Here is a 22,805-nt window from a genome sequence, read left to right as displayed (position 1 = left end):
ATGCAGTATTGTTATGTTAGATTTGCTTTGTGTACAAAATATATTAGACTGAATCTTGAAAAATCTTTAATACTTTAAAATGCTTAGAGTTGATTCTAAAAGAATGTTGAAAATATTATAGAGAATAATACTGAAAATAATATATATATGTATTGTTTTGTTTCAAAATAGTTTTTTTATTATACAATGATCATATGCTGTGAACTGATAGAATGTTTTTTTTTTTTTTTGAAGATGGAACGATTGATTTTCAGATCAAATATTTGAAAAATACTTTTATTTTCTGATTTTCTTTTGGCTTGATCCAGTGATTCTTTCTTGATTCAGGTTTCATAGGTAGCCACACCTATTGTTTATATAATGAATGTTTATGTAGTTTGTTACATTCATGAAGTACCAGTACAGGATACGTTATTAATTAAAATCTAACAACAGAATGGTATCCAGCAACTATCAACATGGGAATGCTTGTACTAGTCAACGCATTTCTCTGACATTTCAAAACCAGTAGAAAGTTACCGATACTGGTGATGAGATTTGAATTCTTAATGAACTTTTTTTCATAAAAAAGAGAATCCTCTTTTTGATTTTTCTTAATTGTAAAAGTCAAATTATGTGACAAATTAGGAAGTAAGGAATGGAAAGAAGAAAGATGAGTTGGAAGAGAAATTTGACTACACTATCAACAGTGAACAATAAGGAAAATAATTGGTTTAGGCATTTACTAAGGAAGATTTTTTAAGGGACATTTTAAGGAACATTCTAAGGGACATTTTAAGGAAGATTTTCAGGTTTGCTTGGATATGATGTTGAGAAGTTATCTGTATTACACAGAATTCTGGTACTACACCCGATACACCAACACAAATACTAAAGAAAAAAACGAGCTGCTGATTATGGATCACAGAGGATGTATGAAATTTAAATTACTTATTACAGTAACATATTCCATAGAAAGTTGCTAACTTATACTTTGCTGGTTATGAAATAGTTATGTAGAACATACTTTTTCATTCAGAAACTGGATGATAGGATTACATGGGAATCTACTCGTTTTAAGATACCTGATCTTAATAAAAGTGGGATTTAAAAACTTTCAGTTATGTGTTTATTTGGTCTGTTTTCAGAGTTTGATTTCCTATAAATTGAATCTCTAGATTGATTTAAAGCAATCAAAATACTTTGGTATTGTCAGTGGTCAGAAATTGTTGATTCTTATGAACAAAAATTTCCCAAAATGTTCTAGTATTTAGAATTTAAATTATAACTAAAATTGTATTAAGCTGTTAGCGTGTGATACTTGATATATTGTACGTCAGTAAATTTGACTGAGTTTGAAAATTTGTATCAATCTTATATCATTTTAACATGTAAAGATATTAAGAATTCTCTTTGCAACTTCAAATTTATTAGGAAAAATATTGTTTTTTTTATGTTTTGAATATAAATTTAATTTTACCAAAGCAAGGTTAATGTGATTAAAATAATCTGTATTGTTCATTTAACATGCAAAACCATGAATCTGTTCATTATTTTAGAGTAGACTATTTATAATTAAAATGAGTATGAAAGATTATAATGGTATCAGTGTAATGAACCGACAATAATAATAAAATTATAAACCAGACATATTTATGTAAGAATTTCATAGAATTTAAATAATTTATATTAAGTGTTACATTGAATCAGTTACTGTTGTTTTTTTAGATAATAGTACTTAGTAGAAATATAAAATTATGCCTGAAACTATAGTTCTAAAATTAATAATTGTGTAAAGAAAGATTATTTTAAGTTCTAGCATATCTAGCATTGTGATCAAATTTCAGAACATTTCTAATAAGAAAAGCCTTGAGAGTAAATAACTTTATTTGTTAATACTATTGACACATAAAAATTAAGTGGTAAATCTATAAAAATAATAAAGTGTAAATGTGTGGTAGAATTGCGTAAATGATAGCCTATCATGTAAATTAATAAATATTTAGTATTCTAAATATAATATCAATTAAATAATTAACAGTTTAATGTATATTATAAAAAAGTTAATGTATCTTATTTTCTTTTTATAGGATTGGGAGTATCTTCTCAATTCACATCATCATAAAATTGTAAGTCGTGATCTTTGCTCTTTACTTGGACTGAAAAGAGCACATCTTGCAAATAATAATCTACCATCAAACAGTGATGTCTGTGGTAAAATGAACACTTCAGCTCTACTTTTTTCTGCAATATACCTTATACTATTTTCATTTCATCTTTTGTATGAAGTAAGCCAAAGAGACTTAATAATATGATTATTAAATAATAATATTATTTATATTTATTATTGAATTAAAATTTAGGCTATATAAAGTCTGTTCAGAAAATAATCAAACTTAATTTTTTTTAATTTTACAGATTACTGGTCCTTGTCCCCTTCGAAGTACTTCCTTTCCCTAGTCAAACACTTTTCCCAGCGGTGTTTCCACTTCACAGAGCAGTCCTGGACAGCTTCTTGAGGTCCATGATGAATTTACTTTAATGTCATCAATAGTGTCAAAGCAGCGTCCTTTCATCACAGATTTTAATTTCAGAAATAAGAAAAAATCATAAGGAACTAGGTCTGGCAAGTAAGAAGGCTGAGAGAGGACAGTCATCTGATTTTTGGCACAAAATAGATGAATTGACAAAGCTGAGTATGCAAGCGTATTGTTGTGGTAAAGGAACTATGAGTTGTCTCGCCACAACTCTGGTCTGTTTTTGTGGATTTTTTCATGTAACCGTTGGAAAAGCTTTGATAGTATTTACAGGTAACTGTTTAACCTTGAGGCAAGATTTCAAAATGCACAATTCCATTAAAATCGAAGAAAACAGACAGCATCACGTTGACATTGGATCAAGACTTGTTCTTTCTTGGGATGTGGAGGTCCTTTGCCAAGCCGATCAAACTTTTTTCACAATGTCGTAACAATAAACCCAGCTTTCATTCCCATTATGATCTTTTACATGAATGTTTCATCATCATTGGCTTGTTCAAGAAGTTGCTGACAAATGTCCACTCAATGTTCTTTCTGCTGTTTGGTTATCAAATAAGGAACAAACTTTGTTGCAATTTGATGGATGTTCAATTTTTCAGTCAAAATGGCATGGCATGATCCAATTGAGATGATAATCTCTTTTGCAAGTTTCCTGACAATCAATCGGCAATTTGCATGTACCAGATCATTGAATTTTTGAATGTAGGTGTCATCAATTGGAAGTCTATGGCCTTCCTGATCAAGAGTCATCTTAATTAACTGACAACCACTTTTAAATCGTGAAAACCATTCGTAACATTGCATAGCACTCAGAGCATCATCTTCGTAAGCTTATTTCAAAAGTTGGAAGTTTTCTCCTGTTTCACGCTGATTTTACATTGTGTCATTGCTCCTGGAAATCGCACATTTTAAAAGTGGCTACTAACACTTAAACACTTGTGCTCAAATAACAATAACGTGAAAACTATAAACTATACGAGATATCAACATTCCAAGGACATGTGATTACAGAGGAGGTTAGGCAAAACTCATTGCTGCCAACTGCATGTCACTAAATATCTCTGTTCAATTAAAAATGTTCAGTTATTTTCTGAACAGACCTCATATAGATGTGAGATTCCACTAAAATTAGTTCTTGGAAATTAATATGGTAAGTTTAAATTATGTAATTACTATGTTTTTTGTGGTTTATATTTCATATAAAATGTGTATATATGTATCAGAGGTTCTGATTATATAATTTTAGTTTTTGTAATACTCTTAGCATTATTAATAAGTTCTGCCAACATGAGAAAAAAAACAATTTATAAGTAATTATGTTCATTTTTTTTTTAATTTAAAGTAAAGCAAATTGTTTTATGTTTCTAATATGCAAACAACAATAAGTAAATATTGATTACATGTAACTTCTATCATACTATTTTTACATAGACCAATTTTTTTTTACCAGCGATGTTTCATTTGTCTAATATCTTATTTGCAATTATATCTTGCAAGAACTAAACATATCTGGGACAAAATAAATCATTTTTTTTTTTTTTAATGTCAAATATGAGAAAAATTCTCTACACCCGACTAATGGCGTGTTAAGCGAGGGAACCTAATCAGACCCAAATTTTTCTACGCCCTCTTCGGATATTGTGCCAAATTTGCTTCCGGTATTAAGTCACCCAAATCAATAAAAACATTATTTTCATGATTAATAATCATTAACCCCTTACCAGTTTTTGAAGAGATAACCTGTCATTAACTACCTTAATAAAAATGCCCTTAAAGAAATAACTCATCATCCACTTTTATGCTTAAAAGTGCCTCTGACAAAGTAATTTGTTATTATGAACTGATCTGTTTTATTCTTGATGAGTTACTGCAATGTGTGAGTCTAGTTCCATATTTAATCTAATTTATCAGTCAAGCACTAGTAGCATATTGATTCTCTATTCTATCCTTCGTAACAGTTGATACCGTGCACTTGTTTTCAATGTTCCTTAAGTTGAGTTGATGTTAGTTTTATTATTTCTTTGTGTTATTTGTTTTCTTTTATTGCTTTCTCTAATATATTTTCTGAAAAAACTCTAATATATATGTAAAAGTGGAGATTAGCCGGTTGAAGCATAAACTTCAATGAACTGAATTAATGAATTGCGAACTGCCAGTCTCTATCACTTTATGACCTGGAACTGAACTGAATTATTCGAATCAATCAAAGGAATAATATTACAAACATAATAGAATTAAATTTACGTTAAATAAAATAAGAGGGTAAATCAAATATAAACGGGATTTTTGTTCCAGAGCATATACGGTTAGTAGGACTGGACCCGTGCTTCTAGCATGCTTGGGTGGGGTCATTACAAGTGGGGAGAGCCAGCCATTCCACACTTCCAACCAATTCGTCAGTAACGCTCACAATGTAGCAGCAATAGGTGCACCCTTCCATCGTGCAATGTATAATTATAAAATTTCTTGGTCATGAAGTTCAAGCGATTGAAATTTTTCATAGATTGAATGCACAGTTCGGGGACCAAACATTGTCAATGACTTGTGTGTTTGCCTGGCATAAAGAATTCAAGGAAGAACGAGAACAAGTGGAAAATCAGGAATACAATCACCGTCCTCAGACCAGCATTACAGACGAAAACACTTGTGCGATTTGAGGCATTCTTGAAGACGATCAGGTTGAGAGTATCTGAAATTGCAGAACAGGTTGGTATAAGTTACAGGATCTGTCAAGCGATCATCACAAACAACATTCAGTTATGTAAAGTGTGTGTCAGATGGGTTCCTCGCCTTTTGACCATAGATCAGAAGTTAAGACGCTTGGAGGTCTGTCAGAGGCTTACAGCAAAGGTTTGTGAAAGAAAGGTGATGCGCTTTTTGAGTCAGATCGTCACCTGCAACGAAACGTGGGTCCACCATTACACTCCCCAGTCGAAACAAGCCAGTATGGAGTGGAGAAGGAAAGGGAGGTAGCCCCACAAAATGCCAAGACTCGACTGTATGCTAGCAAGGTTCTTTCAACAGTTTTTCGCTGCAAAAGACAAGACTAAATGATTAGAGAGGTCATCCTCCTCCACAATAACGTAGCTCCATACTGCAGCTCTTAACAGTCTCAAAACAACAAAAAATGGACTGGACTCATTTTGAGCTTCCCTACAGACTGGACTTATCATCCTGCAAATTTTATTTGTTTGGGCTCTACAAGAAGCTCTACAAGGGCGACTTGAAGATGACAAGGGCTTGGAGGGATTTGTGCCCAATTGGCTCCTAACACAATCAGCTTCATTCTACGATGCTATGATAAAAAACCTTCCTTCTTGCTGGAAAAAATGTATTTCTAAAGCAGGAAACTATGCAGAAAATAAATTATATTTGTCTTTTATTTTTCAATAAATAAATTTAAAAAAAAATAAAATCCCATTTACATTTGGTTTACCCTCGTAATATTAAATAAATTTCTGTTTAACAATAACAGGCTTCCCATGGGTACTGGCTGTGAGGCTAAAGTGGTGAGCTATACAAGCACCTTGTGGGAGGCTAAACGAATCATCATCATCATCAACTGGTAACAAACAGTATTCTGTTTTGGTAAGTGAAATAGGATGGTCCTCTAATATCTCTGGAAAGTCATCAGATTTTCAAAATTCAATCATGGAATTTGTTAGTATGTTGAAGGCTAACTTTTTACATGCATCAGGTACACTGTCAATCGTAACAAATCTGCATGATTATTCAGAAATGTATATATATATATATATAAAGTTTGTTCGTTTGTTATTGCATTACGTGAGAACCAACTGAAAGAAGAGCCCCAGAGTTGGCTCTGCATTCGCCTGGGCTGACCTGAGTCCCGAGGGCCCAGCTTCTGGCTAGACAGGCCAGCTAGTACTTTATAAAACAAATAGCGACCAAATGTATTTCTGTGTATTACTGAACTCTTATCTGTCTATATATATATATATATATATATATATATATATATATATATATATATATATATATATATATGAGAGATCTTTGACAACAATTTTGGCTGAAAGGAGGTTAAACATCCATTTTTAAAAAGAAAATAATCTATCCCCAACTTTTTATTTATTGTTTTGAAGTTTTAGACTGTACAGATTATAAACTGCTAATATTTCATTGATGTTATATAAACTGGTGTCATTACTGAACATTTAATCATTTTCCAGAAATTTTAATTCCACTATTATTCTATCACAAAATAACATTAATAACATAAATAACATTAATGTACCTATCCCTAAACATATAATTAGAGAGACCTAAAAAAACAATTTTTAATTATAAAGTAAATAGCAACCAAGTATTTCAGCTTATAACTCATATCTACTTATCCATATACATAATATGACAAATCTACAACCAACCGTTTTACAAAAAATCAAACTGCTTTTTTCATTTATTATTTTGGTTAGATTGTATTATAAAATTAATACATTAGATTGTACATATTATAAAAATCTAAAAAATAAAATCACAAGAAGAAATCTTACTTACAAACACGCACGGTCTTGTCAGACAACAATGTAATAAAAAAAACAACAATACAGAAACATCAATCGTAAAAGAAAACCTGTTAAAAACTTAACATTGTACTGCAAAGTATTAAATATATCTGTATTAACAGGGGCCATTTGATTTTCACTACTTACTGGTTTTTTTAAATTTTATTATTGTGTTTAGTTTAATTATTGCTTTTTTTATAAATAAATTGTATGAAATTTGGATATATAACACCAGGCCTGCAAAATTTGGGATGTGGAGGAATGTTTTTTTAACTATTGACAATTAATTCCTAAGTATTTTTAAATGCTGAATCCAAAAATAATCTTCATTTTTTCTATCACGTCAGAATCAAATCGCAAATTTAAAAATTTGTAAAAAGTTGAAAATGTGATACTATAAAATAGACACAAAACATTATTTTTTTATTAAAAAATAAAAAAACATATTCACTTTTTTGGCCTTTACAATGCATTCTTATAGCTAAGCAGATGAGGGGTCTGAAAATAGTGGTGGGTGGGGGGAGGGGGGGTTTGAAAATTACAAGACAGTGGAAGAGCTTGGTCAACAGGTTGTGATAAGACTTAGGATGTAATACTTTATCGGCAGCTATCCGCCACTGTGCAACTACTATCAGTGCTGTTTCAATCATCAGCGTGCATAAATCGAGGTTTTTTCTGCTCTCTGTGATCAAACGTGTTTTTGTCAGTGGAAAATATGTTTCCAGGCCATAAAGCAAACTTTCCATTTTCTAAATGGCTTCAAGAGGCTGCAGATTCTTTTAATGGTGAAAAGGCAAAAAAAAAAAAAAATATAACAAGTTTCGTTTGACAAGTGTACCTCTCATATTTCAGGTGAAAATAGGAGATCAAGACAAAACTTGGGCATTCCAATAAGTTTGCTGCACATGTGTTGAAGGACTTAGACGGTGGTCAAAGGGAACAAGAAGCGTACAGACTTGGAGTTTTAATGGAGTCACAAAATTACACCGATGATTGTTACTTTTGTTAGAACTGGTGTACACGGTTTCAATTTGAAGAATAAAAAAAGAATCGTTTATCCAAATACGCCATACGCTTTATGTCTGGTTCCTCAAGGTACAGACATACCAGTGCCAATTCCATCAGAAAATTTAACTGAAACGGATGGTTCCTCAAGCGATTTAGATGAAGATAATGTCAAGGAGTATGAACCTGGACATAGCTATGCACCAGAGTTTTATTCACAGTCTGAACTAAATGATTTGCTTCGAGAATTACATCTGATCAAAGAAAATTCAGAATTGCTTGGTTTGAAGATTAAACTGAAGAACCTACTACTTCCTGGTTCAGGTACAGAGAAAAGGATTCTCTTACACATTTTACAGAAGGAGAATTAGTCTTCTGCACCGATGTATGTAGACCGGTTCGGAATAAAGTTCTTCCATCTCTGCGTATCAAGTTAGGCTTGGTCAAAGCCTTACCAAAAGAAGGTAATGTTTTAAATAGATCTGTGACAAATTTCCCATCTCATAAAATGCTAAATAAAGGCGTGTCTTTGCTGGTCCTGATATTAGAAAACTTCACAAACAAGGTAATTTTGAGAAACAAATGGAAGTTACAGAAAAAGAAGTTTGGGGAGAATTTAAAGAAGTACTAACCAAGTTTCTGGGCAATAAGAAGAATCTGAACTTCAAATCAATCGCTGAGAGCATGCTGCAGAAGTACAAAAATTTAGGCTGTTCTGTGTGCTTGAAGGTTCACTTCCTAAATTCACATGTGAACTATTTTCCTGAAAATCTGGGTGCCGTTAGTGAAGAGACGGGTGAGAAATTTCATCAGGACATGAAAGAAATGGAAAGAACGTATCAAGGAAAATGGATTACTATAAAGATGGCAGACTACTGCTGGCTGTTACACCAAGATGAACCCTATAGAGAACATAGAAGGAAGAGCGCAAAACAGAGTATAAGCCGTCCAAAGAAACTTCGATTTTGGAATAAAAGTTACATACTTCATCATGAAAGGTGGGTGAAGAGGGGGAGTGGTTTCCTAAGGCACTACATACCTCATAAAAATTAACCACTATAATAGAAATTAGGCTTATTTTATGGCAATTTGCATTTGAAATTAAGGGGTCAATGACCCAACCTGCCCCCTTCCCCTCTTCAGACCACAACTGTTTAGCTCTAAGAATGCATAATATAAGCCAAACAAGCATATAATATTACATATATAATATTAATTTATTATTAAAAAAAAACTTATGTCTATTCTATTGTATCACATGTTTGTAATTTTTAATCTTTTTGATAATATTGAAATTTGCATTCCTGACATGATGAAACAAAAATGATGGTTATTTTCTATTCAGCGCTAAAAAATACATAAACAATTATCAAAAACTAAAAAACACATCCATCGCGGGCTTATGTAATTAGACAAGGTTAATGAGCTAGGCAATGGTAATACGATACAAAGTTCAGTATTCTGAATCGTCAGTTACATTTCCTCACCCACCTAATTAGACCAAGGTGTTTACTTTGTAACAGAAAGAAGCAAAAATCCACAAATAAAAAAGCAAGTGGGCCCCCTTATGTTAAAAGAAAAGTACCTAATATCGTAAATTGTATACCTACACTGATGGCCAACAATTTTTAAATATTATTTTGTGCTTTAAAAATTAACAGATTTCTGCTAAAAAAAAAAAAACCAAAGTAAATTAGATAAAAAGGATCTCTAAGAAGAAGGAATGTAAAAATTTTTATAAACAGGATTCCCACTGAATTTTAAGGTTTGTTTTCCCTGACTTTTACTGACCAATTTGATAAAAATTTCCTGACTCTCACAATGGTATGCTATCACAGCTTACTCTGAAAAAACAAACATTTTATTTTTTTGCAGCCTCTACCATCCCTGTAGCTGCCCAACTCGCACCTTTCATTATTTATTATTACATTCATTTATAATGTTTATTTTTTATTGATTTTTTTACAATATACATTTAAAATTAACCATTTTTTGTGATAAATTGTTTCAGTAAATTACACTGAAGTACAAAAAAAATTTAACAAGTTTCTTGCACAAAAATGATCACGGTAACTAAAAGTAACATAGATAAGAAATAAAAACTAACTAAAGCAATTTTTAGAAATAATTGGCCACTACATAAGATTGCTAAACTTTTTCACAAAAACTAGCCTACATTATTTTGCCAAGTAAAAAGAAAACAATATTTAATAACTTGGTTTGCATAAAAATTCTAAAATAAACAGATTTCAATTTAACAAAAAATATATGTATGATCACAACTTATTTTGTACAGAAAACAAACGTTACTAATATTTACTTGAAAAATATTTTGTCATTATTAGTCCAGTGTATTTGCAGAATGCCATCAGAGTACAGTACAGGAACATGATTGATGACATAGGAACATTTAGTAGCTCCAAGCTGGAATTTTGACACTATACAACTATCAGGAAAAGTAATTTTAAAAGTTGCACCAATATCTTCACGTAAACTTAAGTATAACTTAATTTGTACAATATTGAGAACGCACATAATCTCTGCCTTACAAACAGCATCATTACAACAAAAAGAAGTAATTTTTTAAAGTATAACTCTCATTAAAAGATTTTTGACAAATGTTACAAACAAATTTCTTCTTTGGTGTGTAAATTAATATGGTTCTTTAAATTAGAAAGAAAATTAAAAGCCTTTTGGCAGAATTTACAAACATAATTTTTTTCTTTTGTATGAATATTAAGATGTGCCTTTAAAGTAGAACGTCGATTAAAAACCTTTTGGCAGAATTTACAAACATAATTTTTCTCTTTTGTATGAATATTAAGATGTGTCTTTAAAGTAGAAGGTTGATAAAAAACCTTTTGGCAGAAGTTGCAAACATAATTTTTCTCTTTTGTATGAATATTTAAATGTAATTTTAAAGTAGAACTTTGATTAAAAGTCTTCTGACAAAAGTTGCAAACATAATTTTTCTCTTTTGTATGAATATTTAAATGTAATTTTAAATTAGATCTTTGATTAAAAGTCTTCTGACAAAAGTTGCAGACATAATTTTTCTCTTTTGTATGAATATTTAAATGTGATTTTAAATTAGAACTTTGATTAAAAGTCTTCTGACAAAAGTTGCAAACATAATTTTTCTCCTTTGTATGAATATTAAGATGTTTCTTTAAACTAGAAGGTTGATAAAAAATCTTTTGGCAGAAATTGCAAACATAATTTTTCTCTTTTGTATGAATATTTAAATGAATTTTTAAATTAGAACTTTGATTAAAAGTCTTCTGACAAAAGCTGCAAACATAATTTTTCTCTTCATTATGCATAAGGTGGGTTTTTATATCATTATCATGAATAAGAGACTTTTGACAAAAGTTACTATTATTTTTTTTTTTTTTACCGTGAAAGTTAATGTTTCTCTTTATATAACATTTACATTTGAATCTTTCATCGCAATAGTCACAAACCAATTTCTTTCCTTTCTGGATAGGTAAATTGTTTTCACTATTTACATTCTTGACTAAATTTTCTTCTGTCGTTATATCACCAGATGCACACTTACACTCAATTTTTTTTTTTGTAATTCCATCATGCACAGAACTATTTATGCATCTCTTGCAGGTAATACAATGCTTGGTATTTCCCTTGATGGTTTCTTTACTGAAGGTAACCTGTCAAATTAAAAATAACTAATAATTACAATCGCAAATGAAAGAGACAAATCAAAAATCAATGTCCGATTATGACGGAATAAAACTGGCACAATCAATCTGTTTTTTCATGGAGCCCACTGTTACAAGACAAATGTATTGTTGTGTTCCTGAATAACGCTTCCCGGATTGGATCAGATGAGTCGAAGTGCACAGCAACCTAGATTTCCAGATATGACTCTTTTGGACTTTTTTCCTTGGGTTTGATTATAAGTTGTACAAAATAAAAGTTGAGTTTTTGTGATTTATAACAAATATTGGTAAAGGAACATAAATACATGGTTTAATAATGCTGCAGATGCTTCTAAACATCTGCCAAGCGTTAGGTTATTGTTCTAGATGTCTGCCAAGCTACAAAAGGTGCATATGCTGAAGTTGAATAACCTACATTAGAACATGGATAGTTGTTTATTTAAAAAAAAAAAAAAAAAATTATATTACCCGCTTCTCTTAATATAAGCTGTACACTTACATTTTCACACTATACAATTAGATATTTTTAGATGAAACACCCTGTATATATATGATAAAACTAAGCAAACATTATTTATAATATATAATTTTATATTATAAATAATAAGATAAACAATATATATGTTTTACTTTGGACTATTATTCTTATTCGGAGTATTTTTCTTATTTGTGTATATTGTTCGGGCATTCCAATGCTCCCTTTTCTGAACTCTGGTGTTGCTTGGTTCAGCTGATGAAATATTTCTTAATAGACCTTTCAGGGATGATTGTCAAGGGGTCATCTGCGGTGGAACTAAGTCCCGAGTTACAACACCAGATGTGATTTGATGACAAATGGAGCAGTAAAGTTGTTTAGATTCAGTTCACCAGACAAATTTCTCCTAGTTGTTCCAGAATATATCCAAGCTCACCCCGTGGAGGCTCAAACTGACTTTTGTAAAAGTTGTTATTTTGGAGAAAAGTTACAAAGTCTGGTCCTACACGTTACGCCCAAATATATATATTTGAATTAAAAAATTAAATGCATGCAATCCAAAATTTACAAGTTTGGTGATAATAATGAAAAATAACACATCAGGATACCAATTTTCCAGACTAACTGGACTGCTTAAATCCAAACTAGGCAATTTAAAAATAAACTACTACATTATTTGAAAAAATAAATCTTTGTTTCAATAGGAATTTTTTCAGTGATCTTTATTTTACAGGGTTTTCAACCGACTTTTTTTGCAATTCATTTAGCAAAAACATACATCACTCTTATGCAGGATAGGTGAAGACAGACTCGCTAAGAAAATTTTCACCATTGTCAAGACCAGTAAATTCAAGTCCATTTGGATAAAAGAAACACAAGATAACCTGGAAAGACTCAACATCTCAGAAGAAGAAATCAAGAACAGAAGAAAATTTTCAGATGAATAGAAATAACAAAATTGAAAAGCGAAAAAGAAAAACAATAAGAAGATGGACAGAGTAGAAAGAAGCAACATAGTGAATGGATTAAGAGTTTTGGCAAAGAATACAAAAGAGAAGAAGAAAGTAAAGCCATGATTGGCTAAAGTTCATGTGAAGAGGAATAATCAGAAATAATAATAACATGTAAGAGTTAAGGAATGAACTGTATGTAATCCAAAATTTACATACTAGATAATAATAATGAAAAGACAATATTGTCAAAGGGCAATATTTTGTGTTGGTAATTTAAAAAATAATTTTTACAATTTTAATCTACAGATAATGATTATTTCAAAAGATTTAAGAAACAGTATCAATAATTTTATAGTTATCTTTGTTGGTCTGGGATTTAAAAAAGTAATACTTCAAATGGTTTTTCGCACCTACTGAGCAAAGGTGCGGGAGGATTTTATTTTATTTTAGCCAAAATTCATTATTTTTTTCGGATTGTCAATTACTATAATTAAATGTTACCATTGCCATTTAAGGTTTTTGAGTCTGGATATGTATAGCGAAGAGGGTGGGTGTGGAACCCACCCTCTATTTTCAAAGGGGTGGACCCTTTGAAAATAATTTTTAAAGATTCCCTTCAGAGAATGGTATACATGGCTGCAAACAGAAATATAATGGGGCTGACAGCTGTTAAAAAATAAATGTAGTAACTTTTCAAACAATCACCTGGTATATAACGGCCTATGTAAAACTAATAATAAAAGCAAATTTCTACACATTGTACTTTTTGTCCATATCTCTATTTTCTTTTATTGCACATACGTTCAAAATGTCTTCTTAATTTTACTGAAATACATATACTTTTTATTTTTTTCATTTAATGTCTTACCCGTTAAACATTAGAATGATATGTACAATATATATGATACAACCTTTTTAAATAGTGCTTTTCAATTAACCTTTTCCCATCACAATGCTCCGCGCTTCTTAGCGCTCCGCAAAAATAGTTGGTATCTGATTGCCTCTCTTCATAGTCTTATGCTACCCTCTTGTGAAAAAATTTTCAAAAAATTACAGTATATTAACGAGATTTAACAGATTCTGACAAAAAAAAAAACCTTACGATTGGATATTTTTTATGCCTGTAACAACAAAAAAATTGAAACCGTACAAAAATTACGATAATTTAATTGCAGAATTTTTTTTGCGCATTTCTACCGCGTTTTTTATTAGCGAAATTTTTTTTTTTTGATTTGTGTTTATGAAACATAGTTTGCTGATTAAAAAAAAAATACTTTCAAGCAAATCGGTTGAAAGTTGGGCAAAATATGATGAAAAACCCGTGTCATAAATTACAGATTAATTAGCATATCAGTTTCGAGAAATTTTTATAGTTATTTATTTTTTCTTAGCGTTACATATAATGTAAAATTTATTTTAAAAATTATAAGACTTCCTTAGAGCATTTATTACGTAAAAAAACTTTTTTTACAACAGAGTATTGCTGTTACACGCCACGGAGGGGGGGGGGGCAATAGAGTTCATGAAACGCATAATAATTACCCCAGTAATTACAAGCTATTCGGTACAAACAACAGTTATTTTTTATGTTACTATGTATATAAAATCGTAATATATATTATATATATATAATATATAAAATAAGAAATTACGAGCGCGCACTAGTTTTTACACCAACATATAAATCGCAATATGGGAGATTCCCCAAAAAAACAAAAGAATGAAATAGATGAAAAATAATAAATAACCTAAACAAATAAAATGAAGTAATAAATTTATAAATAAAAAGCTCTTACCCCTAGTTGGTGATATTTTGGCGTGTGTGATACACGAGAAAGCATCCATCTAAACAAAGTGGTACCTCACAAGCCACACACCTCCAGACTGATCTTACGCGAATGCCGTTTGCCGAGCACACAACGCATTGTCTAAAACTGTTTGTTCCCTCACGTTTAGGAAAATGTCTTGCTTCACAACTTTCAAGACGTAAAAATTCACGATTTCTTACATAAGATCCTCGTGCAGAAAATCTCGTAGGAGATGATGAAACAAGCCCTTTCAAAACCTCATTTCGAAACCATCAGAAGGATTGGTTCTTCTCCATCTTATTGCCGTATTATTTATTATTTATTGTAAGCCGTATAAGCATTGACAAGAAGCATATCAAAAATATGGAAAAAGAGCATGTCAAAAATGTGGAAAAAAAGTTTTTTCGTCCATTTTGTCATGCGCCTATGTAAGTAATAGCTTGAAGACAGAAGATAAGATTGATCAACAGCCCCCATATAATTATTGTAATCTACAATCATTACAGGTCTCACGACATTTTCTGTACCGTGAATTGTTACACTGTATTTACCCTCTTCAGCAGGCCCATGAATAGAAGACAGAAGTGTTACCATTCGCTTGTCATTGAATAGAATACAAGATATTCCATCCAGTGTCGTACGACAGGCTAACCGGTGTCTGGTCAAACCTAATTGTTTACGTCTGTTTCGTGTGAATTCAGCTGGCATTCCAGCACGATTGGATCGAGCTGTTCCACAAGCTAGAATTCCCACATCTTTCAGTCGTCAATATAATTGCAGGGATGAAAAAAAATTTTCCATATACAAATGATATCCACAATTTTCATAACCTGCAATTAGATCGATAACTGTACGTTCAGTAATTTTTTCGTTTACATTTTGTTCCTCTCGTTGTCTCCCGAGATATACATTCATATCGAATGTGTACCCAGAATTATCGAAAAGTCTGTAAACCTTTATCCCAAAGCGCTTTCGTTTACTAGGTATATACTGCCGAAACAAGACTCTACCCTTGTAGGCGCATAAAACCTCATCAACTACAATTTGTTGTCGTGGATTACAGAGTTCACGAGATTTCTGACGAGCAATTTAAAATATTTCGCATACTCTCCAGAGACGGTCATAGTTACCAGTTTGCATTTCTGATTCTATCGGTGGATCCTGGTTAGTGAAGTGTAAATACTTCAAAATATGAAGAAAGACAGTTCTCGGTAATGTATTCCCAAACCAAGCGAAATGGGAAACCTCGTCAGTCGACCAGTCAGTATTCTTGTAAAGTGTGTCTTACAGTATGACCCATTTCCAGGATGATTGCAAAGAAACGTTTCATCTGGGCAAGACTAACGTCACCTTGAATTCTGTCCTTAGGTAATGGCCTATCAGGTCTACGGCTTTGAAAATACAAATTAGTTTGTGATGTTACTTTTTCAAGGATAGCCCCAAAAAACAACATAGATACGGCAAACGGCGTCTGCCCATGAATACGGGGATCAGGAATATATTCAGGCACATTGTGTAAATTCCTACGACGCTTCTTAGGCCGACCTCTCTTATGAAGAGCGGATTTAGCCAAAAGGTCGGGATTCTTTACAAATGCACCTGGTTCCGGAGCCGTAAAAGGCAAACTGTTTAGTGTGTCATATTTACACCTATCAGTACAAACTAACCAGGGATTTCCAAGAACCGGCAGACGACCTTCCAACTCGTAACCTTCGTCATCTGTAACTGTTTCGTCATTTTGGGCCCGGTCAGTTGGATTTTCTTGTAACTCCGCCGTGTCAAGTTCCTCATCTTGGAGAGGAAATTCAACAGCTGGTTGCATTTCAACATCCAACTGCACTGGAGAACGATAATGGATTTCATGAAATATATTACCGTTTCCTTCAGCATGTGGATGTAGAACTGAACCGGCTACATTTATTTTCTGTTCCGTGTCAGTATCACTAATCGAATGACCTGGATCATCATCGTCGCTACTAAAATTCAGGAGATGCGGTTCCGAAAAATCGTTACTCCTAATTTCAGTATTTTTGATGTCATCCAAGCCCTCAAGGTCGTCACTGTCATTTTCGTCATAATCTGAAAGTTCTTCGTCAAGAGCAAACCTAATCTGTTCGTCATTCATTGTCTCGATAAAAAAAAAATTACGGCAAATAAAAAAAAATCACAAATTTAAAAAAAACGCCCAATATGTGAAAAAAATCGCACTGAATAAAAAAAAACCGATGTAATTTTGAAAAAAATAATGAAATAATATATTACCAACGGAACGCCGGTTTGCGATAGTAAGTTACTTACTGCAGTTCACTCGTACTCACTCACACAATAAAGTAACATATGTTAGTATAAAGAAAGAGATTCAGTAAAAACTACGTTTTATAAAAATCCCCTCCACTTAAAAGGCTATTCGGATTGACAAAAAACTATTTTTACTGTATACTGTTATTCATTACGAATCGGTATGTGTTTCATTGATGCCGATATCTTTTGTCAGAAAAGATTTATTAGACCTCAAATAAAAGTGACACATTTATGACCACAAATTCCTTTTTTTTTTGTGTGTGCCGTATAACATAACTTATTATGTGTTTCAATACATCGTTATGTTGCTGATATAATAAGCTAGTTTTGTAAATAATAAATAAATCCGTAACCCTCATAGCAATTATAATACACCAGTCACACACACACACACACAAGCACATTTCTGAGAAAAAAATGGTCATATTCTTTCTTGTCCAAATAAAACATTTTAATTCGTATAACTATAGTTCAAATTGTATAATAAAACTGATTTCTTTGTGAATATAAAAAAATATAACCGACTTAGATCCCATATAAAATGTTTTTGTAACAGCGTTTTAAAACTGTCACCGCACAGAGCCACTTTACTGGCTTCCTGATCTGAAAAGGTTAACCAGATTTGGTCTGGTAAAGGTTCATCTGGATAATTGGTGTTCCACCGTATGCAAAATCTAATATCCTTACCGCTTCATTTTCAACCAAGTTGGTCTCTTCAATTGCTAAAGGATCTTTTTCTGTATCACCATTACTAATATTAAGCAGTTCCTCTTCCAATTGTAGTAAATCTACTTGCTGTAATAAAAAGCAAAATAATATAAATGCTACAAAGTTAATATGTTTATGATTTATTGTATAATTTATGAAATAAAAATAAATTGTATCTCTAATTCGCTTACCAATTACAAAAATAGTGCGCAATTAAATTTTTACTATTATTATTAGGTGACTTTAATATGCCAAGTTTTATAAAATGTTATAAAAAAATGCTGCAACTCATCTTACAGATTTTTCTACAAATTGTAATCTTTTACAATCAAATAAATAATTGTTTAAATTTTTTATCATGATAGATGTCACACCTGACTGGTATTTTATATTGATCATGAAACAGACATTTTTCACAGCAACTGAAATAATTTCACTGTGAGGTACAGGCCCGACTGCAGATTGCAATGAAGGATATTTAACAGTATGTTTAGATTTTTTAGAAATTCCAGACACACTTGTTAAACAAAAGTAACAATCAGTTCCAGATAGGTAAACCAAATGGCAAAGCCTTCTGTGTACCTTTCAGCTGCCATCCTCTTTAAATACACTGAACAATTAGTGCATATTATATGAGAACCCCACGTCTTATCCTGATCACCAATTTTATACTGTAGTACAAATTACATGCTTTTTTAATTAAAGGTGTAACATTTTTTCTATTTGATTTTACGGTAAACTCATCACATATATAACAAAAGGCATCCACATCATTTACACAATTTTGAGGCATTATCACACTGCGCTCTTAATGAACTTTAGACAGTAATAAGACTGAACAAAATTGATTCATTCCTAAATCCAGTGCTTAATACAAACACAGCTGTGTTTTCAGCTACATTTTTTGACCTGCGCAGACATGATTAATCTTCTCCATGAAGGCTACCTCTTCAGTATTAGATATGATATCATAATATGCGACTATGATATGATAATTCTTTGCCTAGTATTGTTTATTTATACCTTACAAATTATGTTAACAAAGTTAAAACAATAAAAAATGAGCTAGCAAAATACAATATAGGAGCTTAAAATGCTAACTGTACGTTGAAAAATTAAAAAAAATCCTTTAATTAAAATTTAAAATTTTTTCAAAAATGGTGGGCGATAAAAAGATTGAGTTCATATTTGTTTTTACCATAAAAAAACAGAATAAAATCATGTATTGCATGTTAGGAAACAAAAATTATGTTTATCAGTGTAATTAAACATAATAATAGTATAACAAATGACCACCCGTACTTCTGCATTAAAATTCTGGACTTATTTATATGAAGAAGGTACAAGAATATACAGATATGTAAATAACATTTATCTTGCTATACACTTTTATGCTTAGTATATTGTAAAAATGAATATTGTTATGTATGTTATGTTGTTAACATTAATTTGTAACAATTTAAATAATACAAAAAAAAAATTCCCAATATTCTTAGTGTCAATGACTATAATTATAATTATAAATTTACCCTTAAGTTTGCCTTCCTTGATTTTGATTAGCTCCATTACAGGATTTTATATTAAAAAAAAACAACGTTATTAAGAATGGATTAGAAAAATAACTAATTATGTATCAATTACAATGGATGACAAAAACATGATTCGAATAGTAATTCATATACATTACTTATCATTATCCAATCATCTATTTCATTAACGAGTTTTTTGTTCACTCTGCTGTAAATAAAACTAGCAGGAATAAGAATTATTAATTTAGAAGAAATACACATATCTTCTGCAGTCATTTTTTTTAATGCTTTATGATATGTTTTTTATTGTGAAAAAATATATACAGAAGATGTATATTTACATTCTTCAGTCACCATCATATCAATTCAGTTCACCGTGGCACAATTTGATGATGATGATGATGATGATATGTATGACATGTAAACAAACGGTAGTCTTGTACAGATGTGTGGCCATTCCTGGGGCATGTGGTCGACTAACCCAAACAATCAAAGTACACCGGTATCCACTCTTTTAGTTTTTAAATCTGTACAAACGCAACTAACTTTTACTAGGATTTGAACCTAAGAACCTTCAACAACGTAAATAGCTGTTAAACAACTGATTTTAGACCACCCTGGTGGGCTAAATCTACATATATATCTCAAATAACAAAAAATATCCACCACCAACCAGTAACAGAAACCAAAAAAACTAACACCAAAAGTTGACTTTCATGAGATGCCGCTTCATCAATCAATACAAAATTCCAAACTTGCATCAAACAAAGAATAAATAAATAAAAACTAAAAATTAGGAAACATAAACCCTAATAACGACAAAACTTGAACAACAAATGGAATGATTATCATTCCAGTTAGTACTGAGTTATGTTCAAGCTTTGTCGTTATTAGGGTTGTTTCCTAAATTTTTGTTTTTGTTTGATGTAATTTTGGATTTTTGTACTGATTGATGAAGCAGGATCTTATAAAAGTCAACTTTTGGTATTAGGTTTTTGTTACTGTGCTTGCTTGGTGATTTTTTTTCCTGTTATTTGAGAATTTGTCATAGTGGTCAGTATGTTGATGATTAATTGAATTTTCGCAAAGTTATATATATGAGTTAAGAAACGAACTGTATGTAATCCAAAATTTAAATATTAGGTAGTAATAATGAAAAATGAAAATTTGGGGCTAATGACCATAGCAGCCTATGATTAAAAGAAAACAGTGGGTCACCAATATTCAACTGGACTGCTTAAACCCAGACTAGACAACTTAAAAAAAACTAATATATTATTTGAAAAATTTAAACACTATTCAAATACATCTTCAATAAGATTTTTTATCGATCTTAATTTTACTGGGTTTTTTAATTTATTTTTTCAATTCATTTAGCAAAAACATATGTGTATTTTGGCATTTCTAAAACTAATTATAAAAGCAAATTTCTGCACACTGTATTTTTTTTAACCATATTACTGTATCTCTTTTTTCTTACATTGTATGTATATTCCAAATTTCTTTTTCATTTTACTGAAATACATCTATATATATTTTTTTTTTTACTGTAGTGTTAACCATTAAACATTAGAATGATATGTGCAGTATATATGATAAACCTTTATAAAATAATCCTTTTCAATTATCCAGACTTGACCTTGCAAAGGTCCATCTGCATAATTGGTGTCCCACTGTATGCAAAATCTAATACCCTTACCACTTTATTTTCAAATTTTAAATTTTCTGATTTAATTAAGTCGGTCTCTTCAATTGCTAATGGATCTTTTTCAATATCACCATTACTAACATCACACAGTTCCTCTTCCAGTTGTAGTAAATCTTCTTGCTGTAATAAAAAGAAAAATATGAATGCTACAAAGTAAATATGTTTATGATTTTTTGTAAAACTTATAAAATAAAAATTAATATCTCTAAATCGCTTACCACTTACATAAATAGTGCAGCCACAGTTTAATTATTACTATTAATATTATTATTAGGTGACTAATATTCCAGGTTTTGCTAAATGTAACAAAAAAATGGTGCTACTCATCTTACAGATTTTTCTATAAATTGTAATCTTTTATAATCAAATAACTGTTAAAACTCTTGCGGTAATTCTCAAGATTTTGTGTTTTCTAATCTTTCTGACATTATTGTTAAATACTGCTTCTGGTGAATAACTGTAATAAATATAATTTACCTTAGAGGTAACATTACCTAAGATTTCGAATTCTAATCTTATATCTCATAAATTCTTACCAGATATAAAAATAAAAATTTTGTAACAATTAAAATTTATTAAATGAGAGTTTGATTGTAAATAATTTTTGTTTTTTTATTTTGCCACGTAATCTTGAAGTTTATGCATGGAGTATGAAAATTCAATTTTTTAGTACATGAAAAATGCCATGCCTGACTGGAATTTGATATAGAAATTTTGAGGAATTGCAGCTATGTATTGTTGATAGTCATATACAAAAAAAAGTAATATTTATCTAATGATTCCAAACATTTTTTAAATATGCTAATAAAAATGAAGATACATCTTCTACTTTGTTATGTACTTAGGATTTTGTACTCTTGGGTTTCATGCCCATCTATTTGAATTAACTAAATAAATAAGCTTTAAACATTTACCACACTTACAAAAATTTTAAAACTTACCTAACACCAATTCATTTTATCACCCAGCCCTCTGCTTGAGGATAAAAATGGAAAATTAGGTCTTAACAATAAAGACAATTGAAAAATGAAAGAATGTCCTTTGAAATATTATTAAACTTCCATGTATCCAACCAAAAAAAAAAAAAAAACTCAGCACAGATGATAGGACTTCACCGTCCAATTTATGACTCTAGCAAGCATGACATCTATATGTTGATTCTGTCTAGCGAGTCTGTTACTGCGACACACCTCACATGCTAATCAGCTGATAAGATGTTACATCATTAGGTGGTTTACTTAATTTGATTTCAGCTATTTTCAATAGATCCAGGAAATATTCAAGTTTGAAAATGGATGTAAAGTAATAATAACTAGTTAAACAAGATCTTTATGATGAAGTTGACACTGTACATATTTCATGAATTAGATGGTATTCAAACGATGAGGATACTGGGGAGTTTAATAGTGTAATGATAAGAAAATTAGCATTTAATTTTACAAAAGCAGCAAAATTTATCTGTTTTGAATGAATATATAAAATTGTTAAAAAAATTTATTCATATATCAAAAACAGATATTGGGTTGTGTATGAGATATTTCTTATTTCTACATGCCAACAATTGTAATTTATTTAAAACAACTTTTAAATAAA

General features: G+C 30.8%; 1 protein-coding gene across 1 annotated transcript in view; it reads right to left on the bottom strand.

Annotated features, from left to right (window-relative positions):
- Positions 1-9,391: 9,391 nt before the first annotated feature.
- The window catches only part of LOC142319935 (uncharacterized), a 30,294-nt gene continuing 16,880 nt past the window's right edge, over positions 9,392-22,805 (bottom strand). Inside the window, exons 5-8 of the mRNA XM_075357610.1 lie at positions 21,204-21,332; positions 17,955-18,062; positions 11,182-11,718; positions 9,392-9,397 (exon numbers count right to left, since the gene is read on the bottom strand). Of these exons, the coding sequence (XP_075213725.1) occupies positions 9,392-9,397; positions 11,182-11,718; positions 17,955-18,062; positions 21,204-21,332 (780 nt within the window). The remainder of the gene's footprint in view (positions 9,398-11,181; positions 11,719-17,954; positions 18,063-21,203; positions 21,333-22,805) is intronic.

This window comes from Lycorma delicatula, chromosome 2, assembly GCF_047948215.1.
Source record: "Lycorma delicatula isolate Av1 chromosome 2, ASM4794821v1, whole genome shotgun sequence".
NCBI lineage: Eukaryota > Metazoa > Arthropoda > Insecta > Hemiptera > Fulgoridae > Lycorma > Lycorma delicatula.
This window is presented reverse-complemented; position numbering and strand designations above follow the sequence as displayed.